This window comes from Petaurus breviceps, unplaced genomic scaffold, assembly GCF_028583685.1.
Source record: "Petaurus breviceps papuanus isolate PSGF00001 unplaced genomic scaffold, PetGlider_PUasm1.0 173, whole genome shotgun sequence".
NCBI lineage: Eukaryota > Metazoa > Chordata > Mammalia > Diprotodontia > Petauridae > Petaurus > Petaurus breviceps.
Window position 1 is genome coordinate 10,622,245 of NW_027185759.1, and position 19,670 is coordinate 10,641,914.

General features: G+C 50.0%; 1 protein-coding gene across 1 annotated transcript in view; it reads right to left on the reverse strand.

Moving 5' to 3' along the window:
• SNED1 (sushi, nidogen and EGF like domains 1) overlaps positions 1 to 19,670 on the reverse strand; it is a 91,884-nt gene that overhangs the window by 26,049 nt on the left and 46,165 nt on the right. Inside the window, exons 5-15 of the mRNA XM_069083390.1 lie at positions 13,784 to 13,909; positions 13,456 to 13,569; positions 10,331 to 10,444; positions 9,986 to 10,099; positions 9,738 to 9,854; positions 5,273 to 5,398; positions 3,674 to 3,778; positions 2,373 to 2,486; positions 1,775 to 1,891; positions 707 to 823; positions 452 to 568 (exon numbers count right to left, since the gene is read on the reverse strand). Coding sequence (XP_068939491.1) covers positions 452 to 568; positions 707 to 823; positions 1,775 to 1,891; positions 2,373 to 2,486; positions 3,674 to 3,778; positions 5,273 to 5,398; positions 9,738 to 9,854; positions 9,986 to 10,099; positions 10,331 to 10,444; positions 13,456 to 13,569; positions 13,784 to 13,909 — 1,281 coding nt within the window. The remainder of the gene's footprint in view (positions 1 to 451; positions 569 to 706; positions 824 to 1,774; positions 1,892 to 2,372; positions 2,487 to 3,673; positions 3,779 to 5,272; positions 5,399 to 9,737; positions 9,855 to 9,985; positions 10,100 to 10,330; positions 10,445 to 13,455; positions 13,570 to 13,783; positions 13,910 to 19,670) is intronic.

A 19,670-nucleotide genomic window follows, 5' to 3' on the forward strand; every position in this document is an offset into this window, starting at 1 on the left:
AAGGATAACTGACCGCTCACTAGGGAGGCTAAAGAAGGAACCCAGGCCTCAGTGACCTCTGTGGACCTTCTCTTTGTGAGAGCCTGTCATTCTCTCCTTGGGAGAACTTCCCCCTCCCTTCACATCCTTCCCTAACATGGTCTGGTATCCTTCTGGCATCACACATTGGAGGGATGTCAAACAGGTGTCATTAGCTTTCCTGTAGAGGGAAATGCCTCATCAGGCCCTTGGAACTCAAATCATCTGGACACTGGCCATGGCATATAAGGGCTCTCTGAATCTGAGGTTCTATGAGTCTTGTTTCTGGGATCTAAAGATCTAATTCCCTAAGCAGCCTGGTGTCAGATGAGAGAATGTTGGGGTCCCCAGTGGTGCACTGCCCCCACCTCGGGAAGAAGTCAGCTTCAAGTTTAGGGTCTTGCCCACCCAGAGCTAGCTTTGTGTCCCTTACCTACTTCACAGTGCCGCCCTGAGTACCCTGCTGGACAGTCGCACTTGTATTTGCCAATGTAATGGAAGCAGGTCCCTCCGTTTTGACAAGGGCCAGAGGCACAAGAGTCTGGCTTTCCTGGAAACAGAGCACAGAACATGACCCAAAGGAGTCAGCACCTGCTGGCCTGTGGTCCCTTCTGTGCTCTGCCCACACCCCCATCTTGCCTTCTCAGCCTTTACCTTTATTTGCTGGTCATTGGCCTGAGGGCCTTACCTATTTCACAGTGCTTCCCTGTGAACCGATAGGGGCAGCTGCATTGATATTCTCCATTGGACTCCTTGCATGTTCCACCGTTCCTACAGGGCCCAGAGCTGCACAGTCTCGGCCTTACTGAGGAAAGAGAAGAGAAAGGAAGAGCCAGGCCCACCACCTGTGGAATGTTCCCTGCCTCTAGGCTTGGACTTGTCTTTGATCTCAGAACTCTGACCTCAACAGAAGTCTCCTTCTTGGGAGGACATTTCCCACCAGAATCATGGCTCTCCTGGGGGTGGCTAGGGCAGGGCAGTTACAGACTTGGTGCAGGGTGTCATCAGAGAAGAAATAGCTGACCCCAGCACCAGCTAAGGGAGCAGAGGTCTGAACTTTGTTTCCAATAGTGTTGAGAATGAAGATCACTTAAACACCCTCCCTACCCTTGCTGAATTTGTCTTACAAGTTTATTTGATTCACTCTTTTTTTTTTTTTTGGAGGGCGATTGGGGTTAAGTAACTTGCCCAAGGTTTACACGGCTAGTATTTGATTCACTCTTGATGCTGTTTGCTGAGGGTATAGTTTGTGAAGCTTTCCCCAGGCATGAAAGTTACTTGTATAGCTCTGGGGAAGGACTGGGTCACTGTCAGCTAATATGGACCTGCTTCCTCCTTTTCCTCATTGTTTTAAATCTTTGGGAGGCCACTGGGTGAGAAGGGAGCAGCTGGCAGGTCTCCCTTGACTTTGGGCAAAGCCCTGGGGTGACTGTGGCAGTGTGGGGCCTGCAGGTGGACTGAGGTGACTCTTTTGTGATGGTGCCTTGGGTGGTCCTTGTCTTAAATAGATGAGGAAGCTGTAACCCAGGGCTGTAAGCACAGGTGGTCAGCATTAGGGGTGAGTCTGGTATCCAGATCCTCTAACCTCAGAGCCATGCTGTGAGGAGATTGAAGGTCAGAGAGGTTAGGGGACTTCCCCATGGTCAGCCCCTGCCCTTTATTTGCTACCTTTGAAAGCTTGTTTTCCTGGAGGGAGATGACCAAACGTGTCTGAGAGTAGTGCAGTCTAGAGGGAGAGTGAGCCTGGTGACCATACCTCTCTCACAGTGCTTGCCATGGAAGCCTCGTGGGCACTCGCATGTGTAGGAGTCGTCATGGGCATCACAGGTGCCCCCATTGAGGCAGGGATCTGAGTCACAGGGAGAGGGAAGAGCTGGGGAAGAAGAAACACTAGCTGGTCAAGCTTGCTTCCTGACACAGCCTTCCTAAGAGAATGGCAGGCAGCCGACGGGGTGTACCGCTGAGTCTCCCAAGTGCCTTCTGATCCAGTGTGTCCAGAATTCACAAACCTTTCCTTTTTTTCCTGAATAGTTTTGAATCTTGGTTTGTGCCCAAATCAACTCTGTCTCCTTCCTAGGTCTCCATGTAGAAATGGTAGAGGGGTAAGGGACCTTAGAGGTGATTGAGTCCAGTCCTCTCATTTTACAGGTGGGGAAACAGACCCAGAGAGCTTAAGTGACTTAGCCAAGGTCACACAGCTAATTAGCACTGGAATTAAGCCAGGATATCTTGTTCAGGCCTCTTTCTTTCCCACTGACCCACCTCTCCTTAAATCACTCTGACACTCAGAGGCTGCCCTCACCCTTCTTTTTGCCTCCTGTGTCTTTCTCCCCCAGCCTCCCATGCCCACTCACAGTGGTTGGTACTGTAGTCTGTGTGGCACACACAGAGGTAACTCCCGCCATACTCCATGCAGTAACCGCCGTCAGGACACTGGGTGTTTACATTGCACGGTGTGGCAGTGACTTCTGCAGGGACAAAGGAAGAAGCCCCACCCCCAAGCCATGCGTGTTTCTTTCTCTGGCCTTGGATTCACAGAACCAGGTTCAAGTCAACAGGCATGCCCCATAACTATTGCCTACAGCACAGTACCTAACGATTGAAACAAGCTCAGCACAGGCGTATATGAATCACTGATTCTGTATCACTCGGTTTGCTTTCTGGTCTAGAAATAGAAATCTGTGCTTTATGCTAAATGTAGTCTTCCTCCCCTCTTCCCTTGGCCTCTAAGAGAGTTGCTGAGGCCCAAAGGAAAATCTGTGCATCCCTCCCTGGCTGCGTCTCTCTAGAGGACTATGTGGAAGTCAAAATGACTTGAGGTTTTTTTTAAGAATTCAGTTAAACTCAACAGGAATTTGTTAAATGCCTTCTATGTGTAAGAAAGCCTAGATCGGCCTCTCTTGTGATAGATCATCTCTGCTTTAGACATACTCTTCCCTTGGTACTCCTGCCCTGGTCACTTTAGAACCTTGCATATGTCTTCCACTGATCCAGTCCTTGCTTGTAGCAACAAAGATGGTGGTCCAGTCAAATCCCTCTCAGTGAGAATGTGCCCCTCCCTGTAAAACCATGGCCCTCACCTTTACATTGAATTGTCCTGGGGCAGAGAAATGAGAAAACACTCAGGCTTTCTCCCCTGTTGGCTGTGAGGAGTTTGGCTACCGTGGATCTCTCTGTCTCTCTCTCCCTCCCTCTCCCTCCCTCTTCTTCTCCTCTCCTCTCCTCTCCTCTCCGTTCCTCTCTTCTCTTCTCCTCTGCTCTCCTTGCCCTTCCCCCCCCTCCCCCCTCTCCCCCTCTCTCTCTTTCTCTCTGTCTTTCTGTCTCTCCCCCCTGAAACCCTCTTTTTAGCTCTCAGTGAGGAAACTGAGGCCCCAGGACCTTACATGACTGGCCCATTAACAGCTTGTGGCTGTTTAAGGCCCAGGGAGGCCTGTCCTGCTAAAGAAGTGATTTCCACTCAAGATGAGCCAACAAATCCAGGCTAAGTCTGGGCGGCCTCCCTCGAGGGGGAAGCAGCAGCCCACAGGGTAATGGAAAAGGTGCTGAGGAGGTGTGTCAGGCAGCAGGCTGCTGGGAGCCCTGCTGTGTCCATGGTCTTTGGACAGGGGCATGGAGGAAAGTAAAAAGAAAGGCACTTTCCTCCTGTCGTCCCTACCGAATTCACAGAGGAGACCGAAGTATCCCGGGGGACAGTGGCAGATTGTGAAGTTTCCCTCCAGGCATCTCCCCCCATTGCGGCACTCACAGTCTTCAGGGAGCTCTGTAACAGACCAAGAAACAGACCCAGAAAAGACACTGTGAAGAGAAAAGGACCCAGAGACATTGAAATATTTGTAGCAGCAGTTTTTTTGTGGTGGCAAAGACAAAGTAGCTGGCATTGATTGTGGAGAGGGCTCAACTGACTTTGGCAGGGAAGTATAATGGAATATTGAGGCAAGTAGAAAACAACAGAGGAGCTGACCACCGAGAAGCGTGGGGAGACTTATTGAACTGATGCAGAACCAAGAAAGCCGTGTAAATAATAATGGCAGCAGTGGAGATGGAAATAACAAAACCCACTAGAAAATCCAAGGGAGAGGTGCACAACTGCAAAAAAAACAAAACAAAACAAAAACCAAGCATGGCCCTAGGAAAGGGAAAGGAGAAACCAGCTGCGCCCACTGCTTTGTAGGCTGGAGATCCATGGGCAGGCAGCGCTGCTTATGGTTTCAGAATTTTGGATATATCGATCCATTTTGCTGAGTTTTCCTCTTTTTCTCTAAAAATATTTTTTGTTATATAGGATAGCTCTCAGTGAGGGGCTTGTATTCTGGGAGATGTGGAAAATGGCTATCAACAAAAATTTCAGAAAAAGAAGAAAGGAACTGAAGTGTTAGGATCCTGTCCTCCTGGCTGCCAGAATCCTGGGACTTCTGATGCCGGTGTGCCCAGGAAAACACAAAGTGCTGTCTGGCTGCAGCTGTTGGGAAGCCAGTCCCCTGACATGATTCTTGCTAAGCCTGGCCGAGTACTCAGGCAGCTTACAATCCAGGTTGATTCATGAAACTTTCCCCAGGAACATGCACAATGCAGGGACACATAGATTCACAGAATTAACTGCCAGCGTAATCAGGCTCCCCAGAATGATGGCACTGTGAGGGTCCCTTGACCCTTCCTGCTGACCCTCAGGCCATGGCCTGACACATCCCCAGAACTGGGGGCTCTCCCTGCTTTAAACACTATCTAGAGGCAGCATCCGAAGGTTCTGGACAATAGTGCTGCATCCCTCCCCTGGGTGCCCCATCTTGCGAATGCCATGTTTCTTTCTGAAGGACTTAGGCACCTTCCTCTCATTTTTGTGTGGACAAGAGGGAAGAGAGGGGGGAAGAGATGAATGACTAGCCGTTATCACGACCTGATTGATTCTTTCCTTCTATCCCACTGTCTTCTCTGTCCCAACATGCCCTCCGAAAAACACATTTGTTCACACTCATGAATGCTGGTGTACACACACACTACCCTGTGTAAGCACATGCCCACATTGACTGACCCTTCCCCACTGAAGGATCGGCGAGGCGGCTGTTGGGCAAACTGACCAGTATCCTGGCTGTGGGAGCAAGTGGAGATTGGAATCGCTCACTTAGAATGACCCTGGCTATTTCTCAGTGTCTAGCCAGACTTTGCTGTTGCTGACAGTCGCTCGGACTATCTGGATGCTCCCCACGGAGGGTGTCAGGGCCCAGGAGGCTCTGGCTAGGACCCATGTCATGCTTACTTTCTGCACAGTCGGAGCCTGTATACCCATCTGGACATTCGCAGATGTATCCCTGGTCTGTCTCCAGGCAGGTGCCCTCATTCTGGCATGGATTGGAGAGACAGGCACTTGGGACTCTGGGGCCTCCTGCAAGAAGGCATCACAGTGAGTCACAGTGGGATGGAGAGAGTGCTCATGAAGGGAGAGGCTGGGACTATCTCACAGTTTGGTTTTCATGGATGTATATTTTGTCTAACCCAACTACACTGTGTGGTCCTTGGAAGGTGGGGACCACATTTTACACCTCTCTGTACTCCAAAGTCCTCCTCACAGTAGACCTTGAAGATATCTTGTCTCAATTTATTTAAATCATGCCTTATTTTGCTTAACAGCAGTTAAAGATCTAGCTTCAATAAGGCCTGAAAATCGAAGATTTCGGGTTTGAATGGAGTTTAATTCAGCAAACACTTGTTAAACACTTACTGTATTCACAGCACTGGCTTAGGCTCTAGGAATGCAAATAAAAAAATTGAAACAGTCTCTTCTTCAGAGAGCTTACATTCTACTGAAGGGAACTCATGAAAATAGGGAAGAAAATACATAAAGCACACACAACTACACAAGGTTTATTTTCAGTGCTGGCTGCCCTTCTGTAGAAAATGGCTATTTTTTAAGGGTCTGGAGATTCCAGGAGGCAGAGGCGATGAGGGCACGCATAGAGGTGGGAGAACAAGGAGGCCCATTTGACTGGAACAGAGAGTAGAGAGGGAGTAAAAACAGCAACTAACAGTTATATAATGCTGGAAATTTTGCAAACTACTTAAACCATGTTCTCTTACTTGGTCCTTGTGACAACTTCTGAGGCAGATGCCGGTACCATCCCTATTTTACAAATGAGGAAACTGAGGCAGACAGCAGTTCATTGACTTCTCCAGGATCACACAGCTAGTAAGTATCTGAGGAAGAATTTGAACTTGGGCCTTCCTGACTGTAAGCCTTACACTCTATCCACCTAGCTCCCTAAATAAGCCTGGGAGAGAGACCTTAGACATCACTTTGTCCAGTTCCCTCACTTGTAGGATGAAGAAACTGAGGGCCAGAGGAAAGGACTGACCTCACACAGAAGAGAAAAAGCAGATATAGGGTTTGAATCCAATCCCTTTGCGGTCAAGGCCAGTGCTTCTTCCCTGGTGCCATGCTCCTACCCATATATCAAGGTTCCGGTGAAAGCCATCTGTTTGTTAGTAGAGTAGAGCTGAAGGGGGGGGCACACACAGGGCCTGCCATGGTCAGTTCTACACTGTCCAGAAGCGATGCCCAGCTATGGGGCAGCTGCCCTGCTGTGGATCGTGCTGAACCACCTCATAGCCATAATCTGTAAAGCTTCCCTGGGCCCTGGGCCTGCCATCTGTCACCCACCACTGCCACTTCCCAGGAAGGAGCACCGTGGTGGTTCATGCCATGGGCACAGACCACGCTTGGCCCTTCTGGTGTTTTGTCTCAGGCTCTGAGCAGCCATCTGCACTCTGGCTCCTGCCTCTTGGTCTCAGTGCTGACCAGCAATGCTTTGTCACCAGCGTTTCCCACGTAGGCCTCCCTGTTCTTCTTGGGCAGCTTGTGATTCAGTGGAAGGAACATCGGCTTTGGAACTCGAGTTCAGACTCACCTCCGAGACACGCTTTGAGAGTAGATGTCAGTAAGTCATTTATCTTGCACAGGCCTCAGTATCCCCATCTGTCAAATGAAGGGACTGGATAGATGGCCTCTCAGATCTCTTCTAGTGTTGTGAGCTATTCCAGCCTGGCCACCCTGGCTTCTTCGTTCTCATTATTCTAGAGGGATGCCTTCAGTCGCTTACTGACAGCTGTTCTGAATGACTGGGGCAGCTGGGAAGATTTAATTCACTTCACTTGGACTGGCTGTGCACCATGACTCTCTTAGGGAGGGAAATGTGGCCTGGCCCCGAGCTCTGTGGAGCTGCAGAGGGGAACCTGTCTTTATTGTCAGTAACTAGTAACTGAAATTTAACGTTTCCGAAAGGAATCTCTCTGAGAGAGGGGCCCTTGGGCTTCCCCAGGCTGCCCATGGGGTTCATGACACAAGGTGCTGAAGACCTCAGTTCCCTGACATCGATCCCAGAATGTTGCTGAATGAAGGAGTGACTGAGTGACTCCCCTGGCTTGGGTCTGTCTCTGCATTGTTGCCAACCGGTGATGGTCACAACTCCTTCTATTCTCGGTGCCTCCTCTTCTACATCTGATGAAAGCCAGTCCCTGGGCCTTTCATGCTGGGCCATGTTAAGAGAGTGGAGCACACAGTCACCAGAGGCTGGGTTCAGGACTCTTCCTCTTTCTACCTCTGAAGCTCCTTGTCACCTGGAGCTTCCTAACCCACCTCCCAGGGTGTGAGGAAAGTGCTCTGCAACCTGCAGGGGGCTCCATAAGCCCACCCTCCAAACGGCTGTTCTTGCTGTGTGTTAGGATGCCTCGTTGTGGTCTGGGGGTGAGCCTGTGGTCTTGATGTCTTAGGACTGACCAAGCTCAGGCATGGGGAGACTCCCCACCAGGCTGACCCCAGCAGCTTGGGAAGGTCCTCCAGGCCCTCGAGGAGAGAAAGAGGAGAGGGCTCCCCTAGAGTCACCATCCCTAGAAATACTGCAGTGTGGGCTGCTACTGGGAGGCTGGGGCTGGGGGCAAGCCCCACACTGCTAAGAAGACAGCTCCAAAGGCACATCAGTCGGTCAGCTCTCTGTGTAGCAACAGCTCAAGGTCAGTGATGGTTTTCAGCATATCGTTCCCATGGAGATGCTCTGTTATGGTTTAAAAATAACTCCCATGTGCAGTGACCAAGGATGCATTATCAGCTTTAGGAAGCAGGGAAGGAAGTCCCTTGACTTGAAATGGTCCCTTTACTTAGTCTCCCTTTAGATGAACTCAGCCATGCCTTGCTACGTCCCAGACACCTCCGAAAAGTGCTGCTGATTGTGCTTCTCAGGGCTCCCATCAGACAACTCCCCTTCCCAGGCTCTAGTCCCTTAGCCAAGATCTTGATGAAGTCCAGAATATTTGGTGGACATTTCACAAGGCAGAGCCATGTTGTAAGGCGACAGTTACAGATGGTCATAAGGGCCTCGAGCTTGTGGAATATACCTTTGGAAGCCGGGTGGACGCCTGCATGTACTTAGGCATTTCAGGTTATGGTTACTCCCCTAAATGCAGCGGTGCAGCTCACTCGTGCCTTCTTGTCCATGCTTTCCAATAAATCCTCTGCACAGGCATGTGCGGACAGCCTGACGTTGTGTGGGCACCGCTTGTCCCCCCCTTCACTTGCGGCACAGCTGGCCTGCCTCCTCCCACCCTTCATCTTCTTGGTGGTGCCTTTGGCATCTTTTCTCCTCTTCGGCTCTTGGTTGTTAATAAGCTTTAGCCCAGTCATACTCACCATGAGCCCGTCTGCTGCCCTTGGATGACTGGCAGCTCCATAGGGTCATGCTACAAAGATGAGCAGACCTTTGTTTTGGGGAGAACTTTGGGGCCAAAGGGGGATCTGCTTCCCCTCTTTCCTCTTGCTGCTCAGTTTTGGGCTCAGCTCATTGCCCATCCGCAGTGTTTGGCCAAGATATGGGTGCTCACGGACCACTTCTGTGGGCCCTCTAGCCAGCTGCCAAGCACAGTCTGGATAATAGTCATTCTTCATCCCCTTGGTTCTTTCCTGTCTGGTGATAGACTGAAATGTTGTAAGTGATCCTAGCCCTCATTTAGGTGACTCTGCATTGTTGTGGGGCTGAATACAGTCAGGATGAAGTATATGCAACCAGGACCATCCTGTCTATCTGTAGGACCGTGGACTGTCCATCCAGAGGGAATCCCTGCTTGATTTGGGCTCTGAACTGGACATCCCTGAATGACAACAGGGAGGTCATTCAGCTGCCTGTTTGTGCCTTGCTGAATATGCCCCATCTTTGAAGGCATCTAGAAAATAGCTTGTTGGGAGTGTCTTTAAAGTGATGCTTGTCCTACCATTGAATGCCTTCCTTTTTCTCAAATGGTCAATGTAGAGGACTCCCTTGTTCTCTGAGCCTTTCATTCAGCTGGAATATTATTTGCAAAATGCCTTCATCAAGGAGTACTTGTGTGTGTGTGTGCATTATTTTCATAAAAATTTCATCGAGTTGGGAAAATCCTCATGGGGTAGGTAGTTATCGATATTCTCCTCATTGCCTTTTTCAGTGGTCAGTGACCACATGGGGATTCGCCTTCCTCTTTCTGCCACTACTTGGAGCTGACTTCTTGGGCCTCCCAGATGCATGTCCCCTGCTCTTCACTGACTTTGGAAAGCACATGGGCAGTCAGAATTTCCACGGGTAGAGGGATGCTCCTGTTTCTCAGTGAGCTGCCACACTCTGCCTTCTAGCCCCCATACCACACCAGCTGGAGGTGCATCCAGGTGTCCTGGCTCAGGGAGATGGGCCACCCCGGAGGCTTACCATACTGACAGTTGTTGCCATAGTAGCCAGGAGAACACGTGCAGATGTAACGGCCTGGGCGGATGTAGTTGCAAGTCTGCCTGTCCCTGCAGCTCCGGTCTTCACAGGATGACTGATCTGACAGGGTGGAGAAGAGAGAGACTCAGCAGAGCGTAGGGCACCGGAGGCAAGCCTGGGCTTGGGAGGGAGCCAGGGCGAGAGTGCAGCAAGATGAATGCAGGGGGAGAGACCAGAGGGAGGCTCCTTACCTGACTCACAGCGCGGGCCAGCGAAGGGCTCTGAACACAGGCAGGTATAGTTAGCCACCAGGTCAACACACTTCCCCCCATTCATGCACGGCTCCGAGTCACATTCATTTATATCTGGGGAGCAATCACATATGGACAAGTGAGTTAGTCTTCTGGAGGGAGGCCAGGAGGGCAGATCCAATCACACTCAGTTTTTACAAGAGGAAACTAAAACTCAGGGAGAGTGAGCGACTTGCCCAGGGCCACACAGCAAATAAATGTCAGAGATGGGATTTCTGTGCAGATCTTCCTGCCTTCACGACCAGCAGTCTGCTCCTTGTACAAACTGCCCATCTGGCTTCTTACCAATTTCACAGTTTCCTCCTGTGTACCCTGGCTGGCACACACACTCTGCGGTCCCATTTGCAGCCTGGCATTCTCCACCATTCTGACAGTCCTTGGTGTCACATGGGGATTCCACTGAACAAGGAAGACATGAACACAGTGGTTATGTGATGTCCCTTTTCAATTAAATGAGAAGATTTCTAGTAGATAGAAATACAGATCTGGAATTTGGATGCAAGGTCGGGGTTGGAGAGATTTGGGGGTCACCTACATAAAGGGAATTATTGAGAGAGAGAATGTGGAGAGAGTGCTAGACCTGGAGTCAGGAAGACTTAGATTCAAATCCTGCTTCAGACACGCATTAACTTTGTGACCCTGGGCAGGTCAGTTAACTTTGGCCTGCCAAAGTCTCATCTGCAAAATGGCAGTAATAATAATGCTTACCTACAAGGTTGTTGGGAGGTTTAAATGAGCTAATTAAAAAAAAATTAATACGTTTTAATTTCCCTCTCAATTACATGTTAAAGGAATTTTAAAAAACGTTTGCTCTTTTTAAATTTAGAGTTCTGAACTCTCTCCCTCCCTCCCCCTCCCCCACCCTGACTGTAAGCCATCAGAAATAGCCTGTACGTGTGCAGTGAATGAGATGACCCAGAAGCACGCTATAAATGCAGCTTTTATTATTCACACAATTAGTCTTTGAGATAGGAGGGAGACACCAGAGCTGCCACTTCTGTCGCATTTTAAAGTCTGTGCATTCCCCAATTTCACAAGAATGCCTAAGTCAAAAGTGTCAAGTATTGTCAGACCCACTTTACCTGTGAAGAAACAGCCTTGGTGACTTGTTCAAAAGCTAGTGAGTGTTGGAAGTAGGATTCGAACCCAGGGCTTTCTTACTACAAGCCCAGAACAGAGGGCAGGACTGGGTGCAGTGGGTGCAAAGTTGAGGCAAGTAGAAGCTTGATGGAAGGAGATTAGAGTCACTCCTGAGGACAGTGGGCTGCTGAGGAGCCCTGCTGGGGGGTGTAGGGGGAGGGCTCTTCCTGCTCTGAGGTTCCATGATCTGCCCATGGTAAGACAGGACAAAGGGACCCATGGGAGAGAAGCCCATGACTTTCTGGGACTAGGGTCAAGCCAGAGTCAAGCAGAGACTGTGAGATTCCCAAGGCTAACTTTGCAAAGAGCCTAGAAAGATGCTGGGCTTAGATTTCAGTCTCAATACCCATGTCATCTTCAGCAGTTGCCTGGCCGGTTTCCTCATCTCTCCCTTCCCTTCCCAGTTTTGAAGGTATCAGTGTTACCTGCGAGGGGGCCTGACCACGAGGTGCGAGTGGCCCAGGGTTGCCTTCATTGCTTCTACCCAGCAGCCTTTGAGGCATGGTCTTCCTTGGCAGTCACCTCCTGCTCCTGTGCAGCACCCTGTACCCACCCCTTTTCCCGGATTCTGGATCATGGAGCCTGGTTCCTGACTCTGGCCTCTGGTTTATAGTCCCTCAGCTCCCCAAGGGAGGCTTTTCCTTAGCTTTGATGATTGTCTGCTGAAAGACAGGTCATTGGAGGAGGTGAAAGGGTCTGTCCCGAGAACCCTCAGAGTGCTAGTCTAGAAGACTCATTCTGAATGATGGAATGAGTTCCACCATCCGTCTGTTCCCAGAAGACACTCTGCTGCGTGGCAGAGGTGATCCTGATCTTTCTGTGGGAGATGGAGAGTCCCACATGAAGCCTCTCTTCTGGGCAGCTGGTGTCACCTGAGCAGGATTAATGGATAAGGGTGATGGAGGCCTTTGGTGGTTGAGAGAGGGTGGGTGTGGGAGCTCAGCATCCCCTGTGGGAGCAGAGATCTGAGGCCTGGATCCTGGAGGAAGCTCAGAGTTCATTGCATCCAACCTCCTCACTTTCCAGAGGAAGAAACCTGGCAAGCAGTGGTCAGAGAGGGCGTCACCACACCAGCAGGGGCACAGACTGTCTCCAGTGTCCTGGAGGAAGGACAGCTTCAGGGTCAGCCATGGGCCTTGGGAAGGTCACCCTGGGCCAAGGCAGGAAGGCTCATGAACCGGGAGTGTCCCAGGCATCTCAGGGACTCCACAAATGGGGTTCCCATGCAGCGATTGTGCACCTTTGGGTTTCTTACAAAGGGGACCCCACTGAATCTGGCAGAGACACTGAGGAGCAGATGACAAAAGCAGTCTCTCTTTTGAGAGTTACTCCTCCAGTCCATTCAAGAGCTCTGTGGGGAGAATGACTTGATTCGGAAGGCAGTCAGAACTGTGGCTGGGTCATGACTTTTGGTGTTTCCAGCAAGGAAAGGCCAGGTGGGTGCCTTTTCCCCTCTAGAGGAGGCAACCACTTCCCAGACCTGCAGAGGGCTGCCCTGTAACGAGGACTGACAGCATCTTTTGCTGATGGTTTGAGCCCTTGGATCTCAGAGAAGACATCCATCTCTTGCCTGAAGTTGCTTTATGGCAGGACTCACGTGGTCTGCCCAGGCCTCTGGGGTTCTCTCTGGTCATCTGTGAGTTGGGGTTCTAGTGTGGGAAAAGACCTGCCTAAGGAGCAGGAAGCCCCCTGGGTGGAGGGCAGGCAGATGCCTCTTTCTGCTGAGGCTGCATTTGTCAGAGACCAGTGTGTTCACAAACAAGACAGTGACCAAGCACTTAGGAAGTCCGGGCTCTGCCATGGAGTCAATCCTGTCACTCTTGGCAATGCCTGTCCTCTCTCTGTGCCTCAGTCTTGTCATCTGTGAAGTGGGGATCATGGTCACTACTGCCCTCTTGTCTCATCCAACTCACAGGGATACCAGAAGGATGATGCTTCAAACATGAACAAAAGAGGGAGCTGGACAAGTCCCTAAAGCAGAGGCCGAGCCTATATAGAGGCAAAGGGACTGATTTAGGCTTGATGTCAGGAAAAGCTTGGGACTCTGCAAACTGTCCAGGAGGAGCATGAGCTGCCTCGGGGGGTGGTGGGTGTCCTGGCCTTGGGGGCCTTCAGAAGGATCCTTCCTGGCTTAGGTCAGACCAGACAGTCTGGGAGCTCCGTTCTAGTGCCCAGAATCTGTGATGGCATCTGAGAAGCCCTCTGACTCTTGTCTCTAATTCGGGAGGGCGGGGATTTGGGGCAGCTTTCTTTTGGATGCTGCGCCTTACCTGTCTCACAGGTGAGCCCGTTGAAGCCTGGGGGGCATTGGCAGCTGAAGCTGTTTATGCCGTGTGTACAGGTTCCTCCATTTTGACATGGATGGGAGGCACACTCATTCACATCTGAAAGACAGAACATGAATCCTCGTGTGAAGGAAATCAAATCCACCCAAGCTGGAGCTCGTGAAATGGCTAAGTGAAGGCCGCTTTTCTCCAAGGCTGTCCGAGTTTCCTCCACATTAGCAGAGGGCGTTGCTGCTACTACCAGTGGAATCCCACCTCATGGCTGATTATCACAACAGCATCGCCTCGGGGAGTCTCCCAGAGAAACACTTACCCACGTGGCATTTTTTCCCTGTGAAGCCTGCGAGGCAGGAGCAGGTATAGGAGGGGTTCCCAGTAATGCAGTCGTCAATACACTTCCCTCCATTCAGACAAGGACGGAGGGTCAGACACACAGAAGCTGCCGACACAAAACAGGAAAACTTCATTCTAAGAATAATGCACTCAGGAGTTTGTCTTTTAATACTCAGGTGAGGTACTCAGACTATAACAGGTCTCCTCCTTCATTCTTTGCTTCTCTCATTAATTAATTAAAATACTAGGGCTTGGGACTGGGCCTGTGGTTTCATTGGCAAATTGCACCTTTTCACCATCTTAGAGAATTGTCTAGAACATTGTAAGTTTAAGGGACTTGCCCTGGGTCACATGGCCAAGTACTTGAACCCTTGTAGAAGGGACATTAGAAAGCACCCTCACTGTACCCCCTGTGAGCGGTGCCTTGGGGCCAGTGAAGCCTTCCTGACTCCAGGGCTAGCTCTTTATTCACCAGTGCACCCTCAAGCACACTGCCTGGCACACAGAAGGAACTTTATAAATGCTAGCTGGCTAGCTGACATTGCCAGCTGCCTCTAATATGATAGTAACAATAGCTCACACTTACATAGTATGTTAGAGTGTGCAGAGACTTCATATACATTATCTTGGTTATTTAAAGATAATTACTGATTAAGTGCCTACATTATATAAAGCACCATCCTAGGCACAGGGGAGGGGTATGAAGATATGAAAACAGTCAATTCCTGAATAAAATAACAGAGACTTGTGCATTCTCAGAGGTCTTCAATATTAGGAAATATTGTTTTGCCTTGGAAAAATTCCCAGTTCTGATATCAGTGAATGGGCCTATTAAGTCATGAATGGCCCTGAATACCATTCCAACCCTAATTTTGGGGGTAGCCCATCAGAACTGGCCATCACATAGCAACATGTTGGGGGTGATAGATACTGTGGGTCCCCAATGAGCTGAGTGACTGGCCTGGCCTGATATTCCTGATACACGATGAGAGAGTCCTGAGGGTAAGGACTTTATAAATTCAATTTTGTAGTACTTACATTGGACTCCGGGAGGTTTAGACCCTCTAAGTTCTAAGTCCTGTGATCATAAAGGACCAGAAGTTAGATTCTACAAGGAGCAGCTTTAGCCTGGGGCTTTTTGGGTTCTCCGCAGCGAGAGGCCCCAGAGTGATGCAGGAGAACCTGCTGCTGCTGCTGAGCAATGTGGCTTTTGTATCTGTGAAGGGGCCTGGCAGAGAAGGGATTTAGAGGGGTGTCACTGAGGAGGGCTGGTGGATCGGATGTGCGCCTTTGCTAGCTTTGGGGAGAGCCAGCTTCGTGGACTTTAGAGGAAGAAGACTCAGGGAAGCAGACCGAGAGGCTAGAAGGCTCTTGAGAATGGGGCTTTGCTGAGGCAGGGGCCGTGTGGAAGTACAGGGCGCTCCCTGCCCACCTTGTCTCTAACAGACGAGTAGGAAGACAGAAGATGCCAAGAACAGGTAACCAGGAAGGAACCCGAAAGCTCAGCCCAGGCCTGTGCCACTGAGGTGGGTGATGGACACTGGGAGCACTACATAGGGGACCCTGGGGAAACGGATGAGAGGGAAGGAGACAGACAGAAAAAAAGGTGACCCACGATACAAGTGGGGGGCGTTCTGGAAGGTGCTGGACTTGGAGTCAGGAAGGCCCAAGTTTCCATCTTGTCACAGACACAGAACACCTGTGTGAGCCTTAACCCCTCCAAGCCTGAGTTTCTTCATCCAGAGCAATAGCATGAAACCCACAGGCTTGTGGTGGGGATCCAATGATCCCTGAGGCTTTGCAGGCCTCAGAGTGCTGCAGAAACTCCTGTTATTACTGTTATTATCAATAATTGGGAGTTGAAGATGAAGACGTAAGAGGGAGCCTTGATGTCCTCAGGGGCCGGGCCTGGACTGCCTGGCACGTGCTGCTGCCGAGCTCTTGGGGAAGGGGAGACTCTGAAACATCACAGACAGTGGGAGAAGACTCGAGGAACTGAAGAGAGTCAGCAGTGCCCCAGTGAAAAAAACGGAAGAGAGGAGAGCCTTTCAGGTCTAGCCTGGTAAGGTCGACGTCAATTCAGGCAGAATTCCAGGCAGTGTTATAAAGCAGGAAGCACGTTGCCAGGACCCCTCCTCAGTAGCAGGTCATGCCAGAGGAGCCTCACTGACATTCAGTAATTATTAGACTGTAGATTGTGAGTGCTGTGGGCGTGGAACACCTGCATTCGAGCAGTGGGTTGGCCAGTCTCTTAATGCTTTCCTTGTGGACCTCTGGACAGTTTAGTGGATTCAAAACCACTTGCTGAATGACCAGACCCAAAGATTAGTGATTAATGGGTTGACATGGAACATGAGAGAAGTCTCTAGTGCGGTGTGCCCCAGGGATCTCTCTGTCAGTGCCTTGGATGAAGGCATGCTTGGTATGATTTTGAATTTGCCGATGAAAAAATCTGGCAGATGAGTAACATATTCTAGTCAGTTCCCTGCAAAAATCTCACCAGATGAAAGTCTGAGTCAAATAAAGTGAACTTTGATAGAAGCAGGTAGAGGGGTCCTACCCTTGGGCTCAAGAATTCACCTGCTCACATACATGATGTTGGTGTGAAAACGACAGCAGCAGCTGGAAGTGTTAGTGGTTCAGTTCACATTCCTGTGAGCCAAAGGGATTAGACAGAATGCGTACAGCAGACCGGGTAGAGTGTGTGGAACAAGGGGGGTGGCCCTTGAGATGCTGCCCTACTCAGGTCACAGAGGATCTCATCTAGCTCTGGACACCCCGTTTTATTTAGGAAAGGCACTGACAAACTGCAGTGGAAGGAACCCACAATGGGGAGGGGACTGGAGACCGGCACCCCAGGAGCTGAAGATGGACATGTGAGGAAAGCAGATTATTTAGTCCTTCAAGGATTATTTCAAGAAACTGCTGCTGCGTGTTCCGGAAAAGAGGAGATGGTGGGGGTGGGGCAGGTAGACTAATCACTTTCCCCAGCTGCTGGAAGAAGAGGAAGATGAATTCTGCTTGGCACAGGGAATTAGAAGCAGGGGATGGCAGGGGCAGAGAGTGACGAGGAAGGCAATGTGTTCTGCCTCTTTACAGGCCTTGCAGCAGAGGTGATTAGAGGGGCTTCCCCTGGAGGTTTGGGTTGGACTCAGGGGCCTGTCAGTGACAGGGATCTCCAGTATGAACCTGGGGTGGTCAGTGACCGCGGGCCCACTTGTGCCGAGGATTGGTTACTTTGAACTTTTCCCCCTAAAATTCATGAGCCAGCCACGCGCTGGGGTGATGAGGGGTTCATCTGGCCAAGATCTGCCTGGGGCCGTCTCGTTGGATCTTCATCAGATTTTAAAACCACGTGTAACAGGAGTGACGTACAGGGGATGCACAGTCACACTCCGAGAAGGGACCACAGACATCACACATCATGAAAGAAGGAACTCACAGGTTTTCTCCCCCGTTCTGTGCTTCGTTGTCCTGGTCAGTCCTTTGTCCACATGGCTGCTCTCCTACAGCCTTTACCCCCAAGACTGGGCTCCTTCTTTCCTTCCTTTTTCCTTTTAATAAGACTTCCCTGCTGACTGTGACTGGCTTCTGCCCACAGATGCTGGGCTTTGGCCTCTGCACATTCAGAGATGAGGTGTTGTGTGTGTGAGTGTGTGTATGTGTGATAGTGTATGTGTGAGTGTGTGTGAATGTGTGTATGTGTGTGTATATGTGTATGAGTGTATGTATGTATGTGTGTGTGAGTGTATGTGTGTGTATCTGTGTGTGTGAGTGTGCGTGTGTGTGGCTGGGAGTCAGATTTTGATGGGTTGTAAATGCCAAACACAGGAGTCTGTATTTCACTCTAGGGGTGATATGGAACCACTGGACCCAAGTCCAAGAAACTCCTTTGCATCATGGCAGACAAATAGTCCTCCTGCCCCTGTGCGAAGTCTTCCGGTGAGTGGACCCAAGAACTCCCCAGGCAGCCCCAGCCTACCTGGGGATGATGACTTTTTAGGGTTTTTTTCCCTTTCATCAAGTCAAAATTTGTCTCTTTCTAACTCTCCCCAAGCGCCTAGTTTGGCCCTCTGAGAACCAGGCAGAATAAGTCTAATCCCTCTTCCATGGCGTGGGCCCTCGCATTGCCCCTCTCTCCCCTACCCCAAATCTGGCCTTTTCCTAACTCCCCACCCACCCCTGCCCTTCACCTGCCTCTCTCGTTGCATGGCCCCCAGCCCCTCACTCTCCTGGCCACGTTCAGCTCTCTTCTTTTACACTGCTCTGCATGCAGACTCTTTGGCTGTTACACAAGCAAGACCCAGTCTCAGTGGCTGTGTCTGGGGAGGCCATCTTCTGATAGAGGATATTAATGAGCTAATTAAGCTCAAGTAAATCAGGCTAGAGAAGCCTCGAGACTGAGGGTGAATGAGTGCTGATTTCCTGCTACTCCATCCAGAAGGGGCTTCCACGAGGGTCTCCCTGACTCCAAACTTAGCGCTCCTCATTCACTCCTTCATTAGAGGAGGGGCAGTCACCGGCACGCCTTCCTGGGCTTTGTTTCTGTCGGTTATGCATGAGTGACACTCCCACTGGGAGCAGAAAGTCCACAATGTCCATCTTTTCCATAAGAGAAGGTGCTTGGGGAGCGATCATTCCTTAGCTGTTCCTTCTACTGTCGACTCTCACGGTCACTTCCATGTCATTTTCTTCCTTCTTCTCCCCTGCCTTGTCGACTTTAAGAATTTTCGTTGTTGTTGGTTTGAAAGAGAGGAGGGTTGTGATGAGATAGTCCTCTCTCCACCTTTCCTGCCCCTCGCTGTCTTGTCCCATTCATCTCTTTTATTCTTTCCTGGTCTTTGCCTTGGCCGCCTCTTCTCTTCCTCCTGCCTTACCATCCACTCCTCTGCCCACCCTCAAATCACAGACCTGGTGAGACCTCAGAGGTCATTGAGGACAACCTATCTGTTAGCAAGGATTCCCCTACACCGTTCCTAACCAGTGGTCATCTAGACTTGGGTTGGAGGCCTCCAGTGACAGGAAACCTCCTTCCTCCTCATTTTACTTTTCCCTAATGGCTTCTTAGAGAGAAGATGCCTTTGTTTGTCTTGAGTCTGGCCTCAGACTTCTCTCATTCCTCTTTACCAAGGATCCACTTTCCTCTAGTACCTTCTCCAGTTAAGGAGAATCCTCCTAAAGCTACCCTCAAATACTTGTGTGATTATACCTTGGGCTATTTCTATTTGGGGCATGTGTCTGTAGATGTGCTCGGTCAAGTCAATCTCTCAAACATTCTTGTCATGTTGACCATGTTATCATAGGTATGGATAGACTGTGGCCCATCTGGGCTGTGTGGCTCGTGCTAAATGTGTGCATGCTGCCATGACCCTACAGGAGCTCCCAGCGTGGCATTTCCTTCCTTTTGGTTTTCTAAGACTCAGCAATCCATAGAATTTTAGAAATTGTGAACTCATGGATTTAGAGCTGGAGCTCAGCAGTCATTTGGTTCAACCGTCTCATTTTATAGGGGAGGAAATTGAGGGTCAGAGGTAGAGTGGCTTGCCTGAGGTCACACATGTGTAAGTGGCAAAGCCAAGATCTGAACTCAGATCCTTCTGACTAAAAATCAAGGGACTTCAGCAATCTTCTATTTCATTAATGAGTAAACTGAGGACCAGATTCAAGTTTTTCAATCTAGACTTTTATCAGGCCATTCTAATGGCTTTTCCTTACATCAAATTTTTAGTGATCTAATCAATGCTCAATAAAGTCTTTTTTTTTCCCCTCAACTTGACCTTTCTCTTAATATAGGCCCAAATGCCAAGCAAAATCTTTTTCTCCTTTCCTTTCCTTTCCTTTCCTTTCCTTTCCTTTCCTTTCCTTTC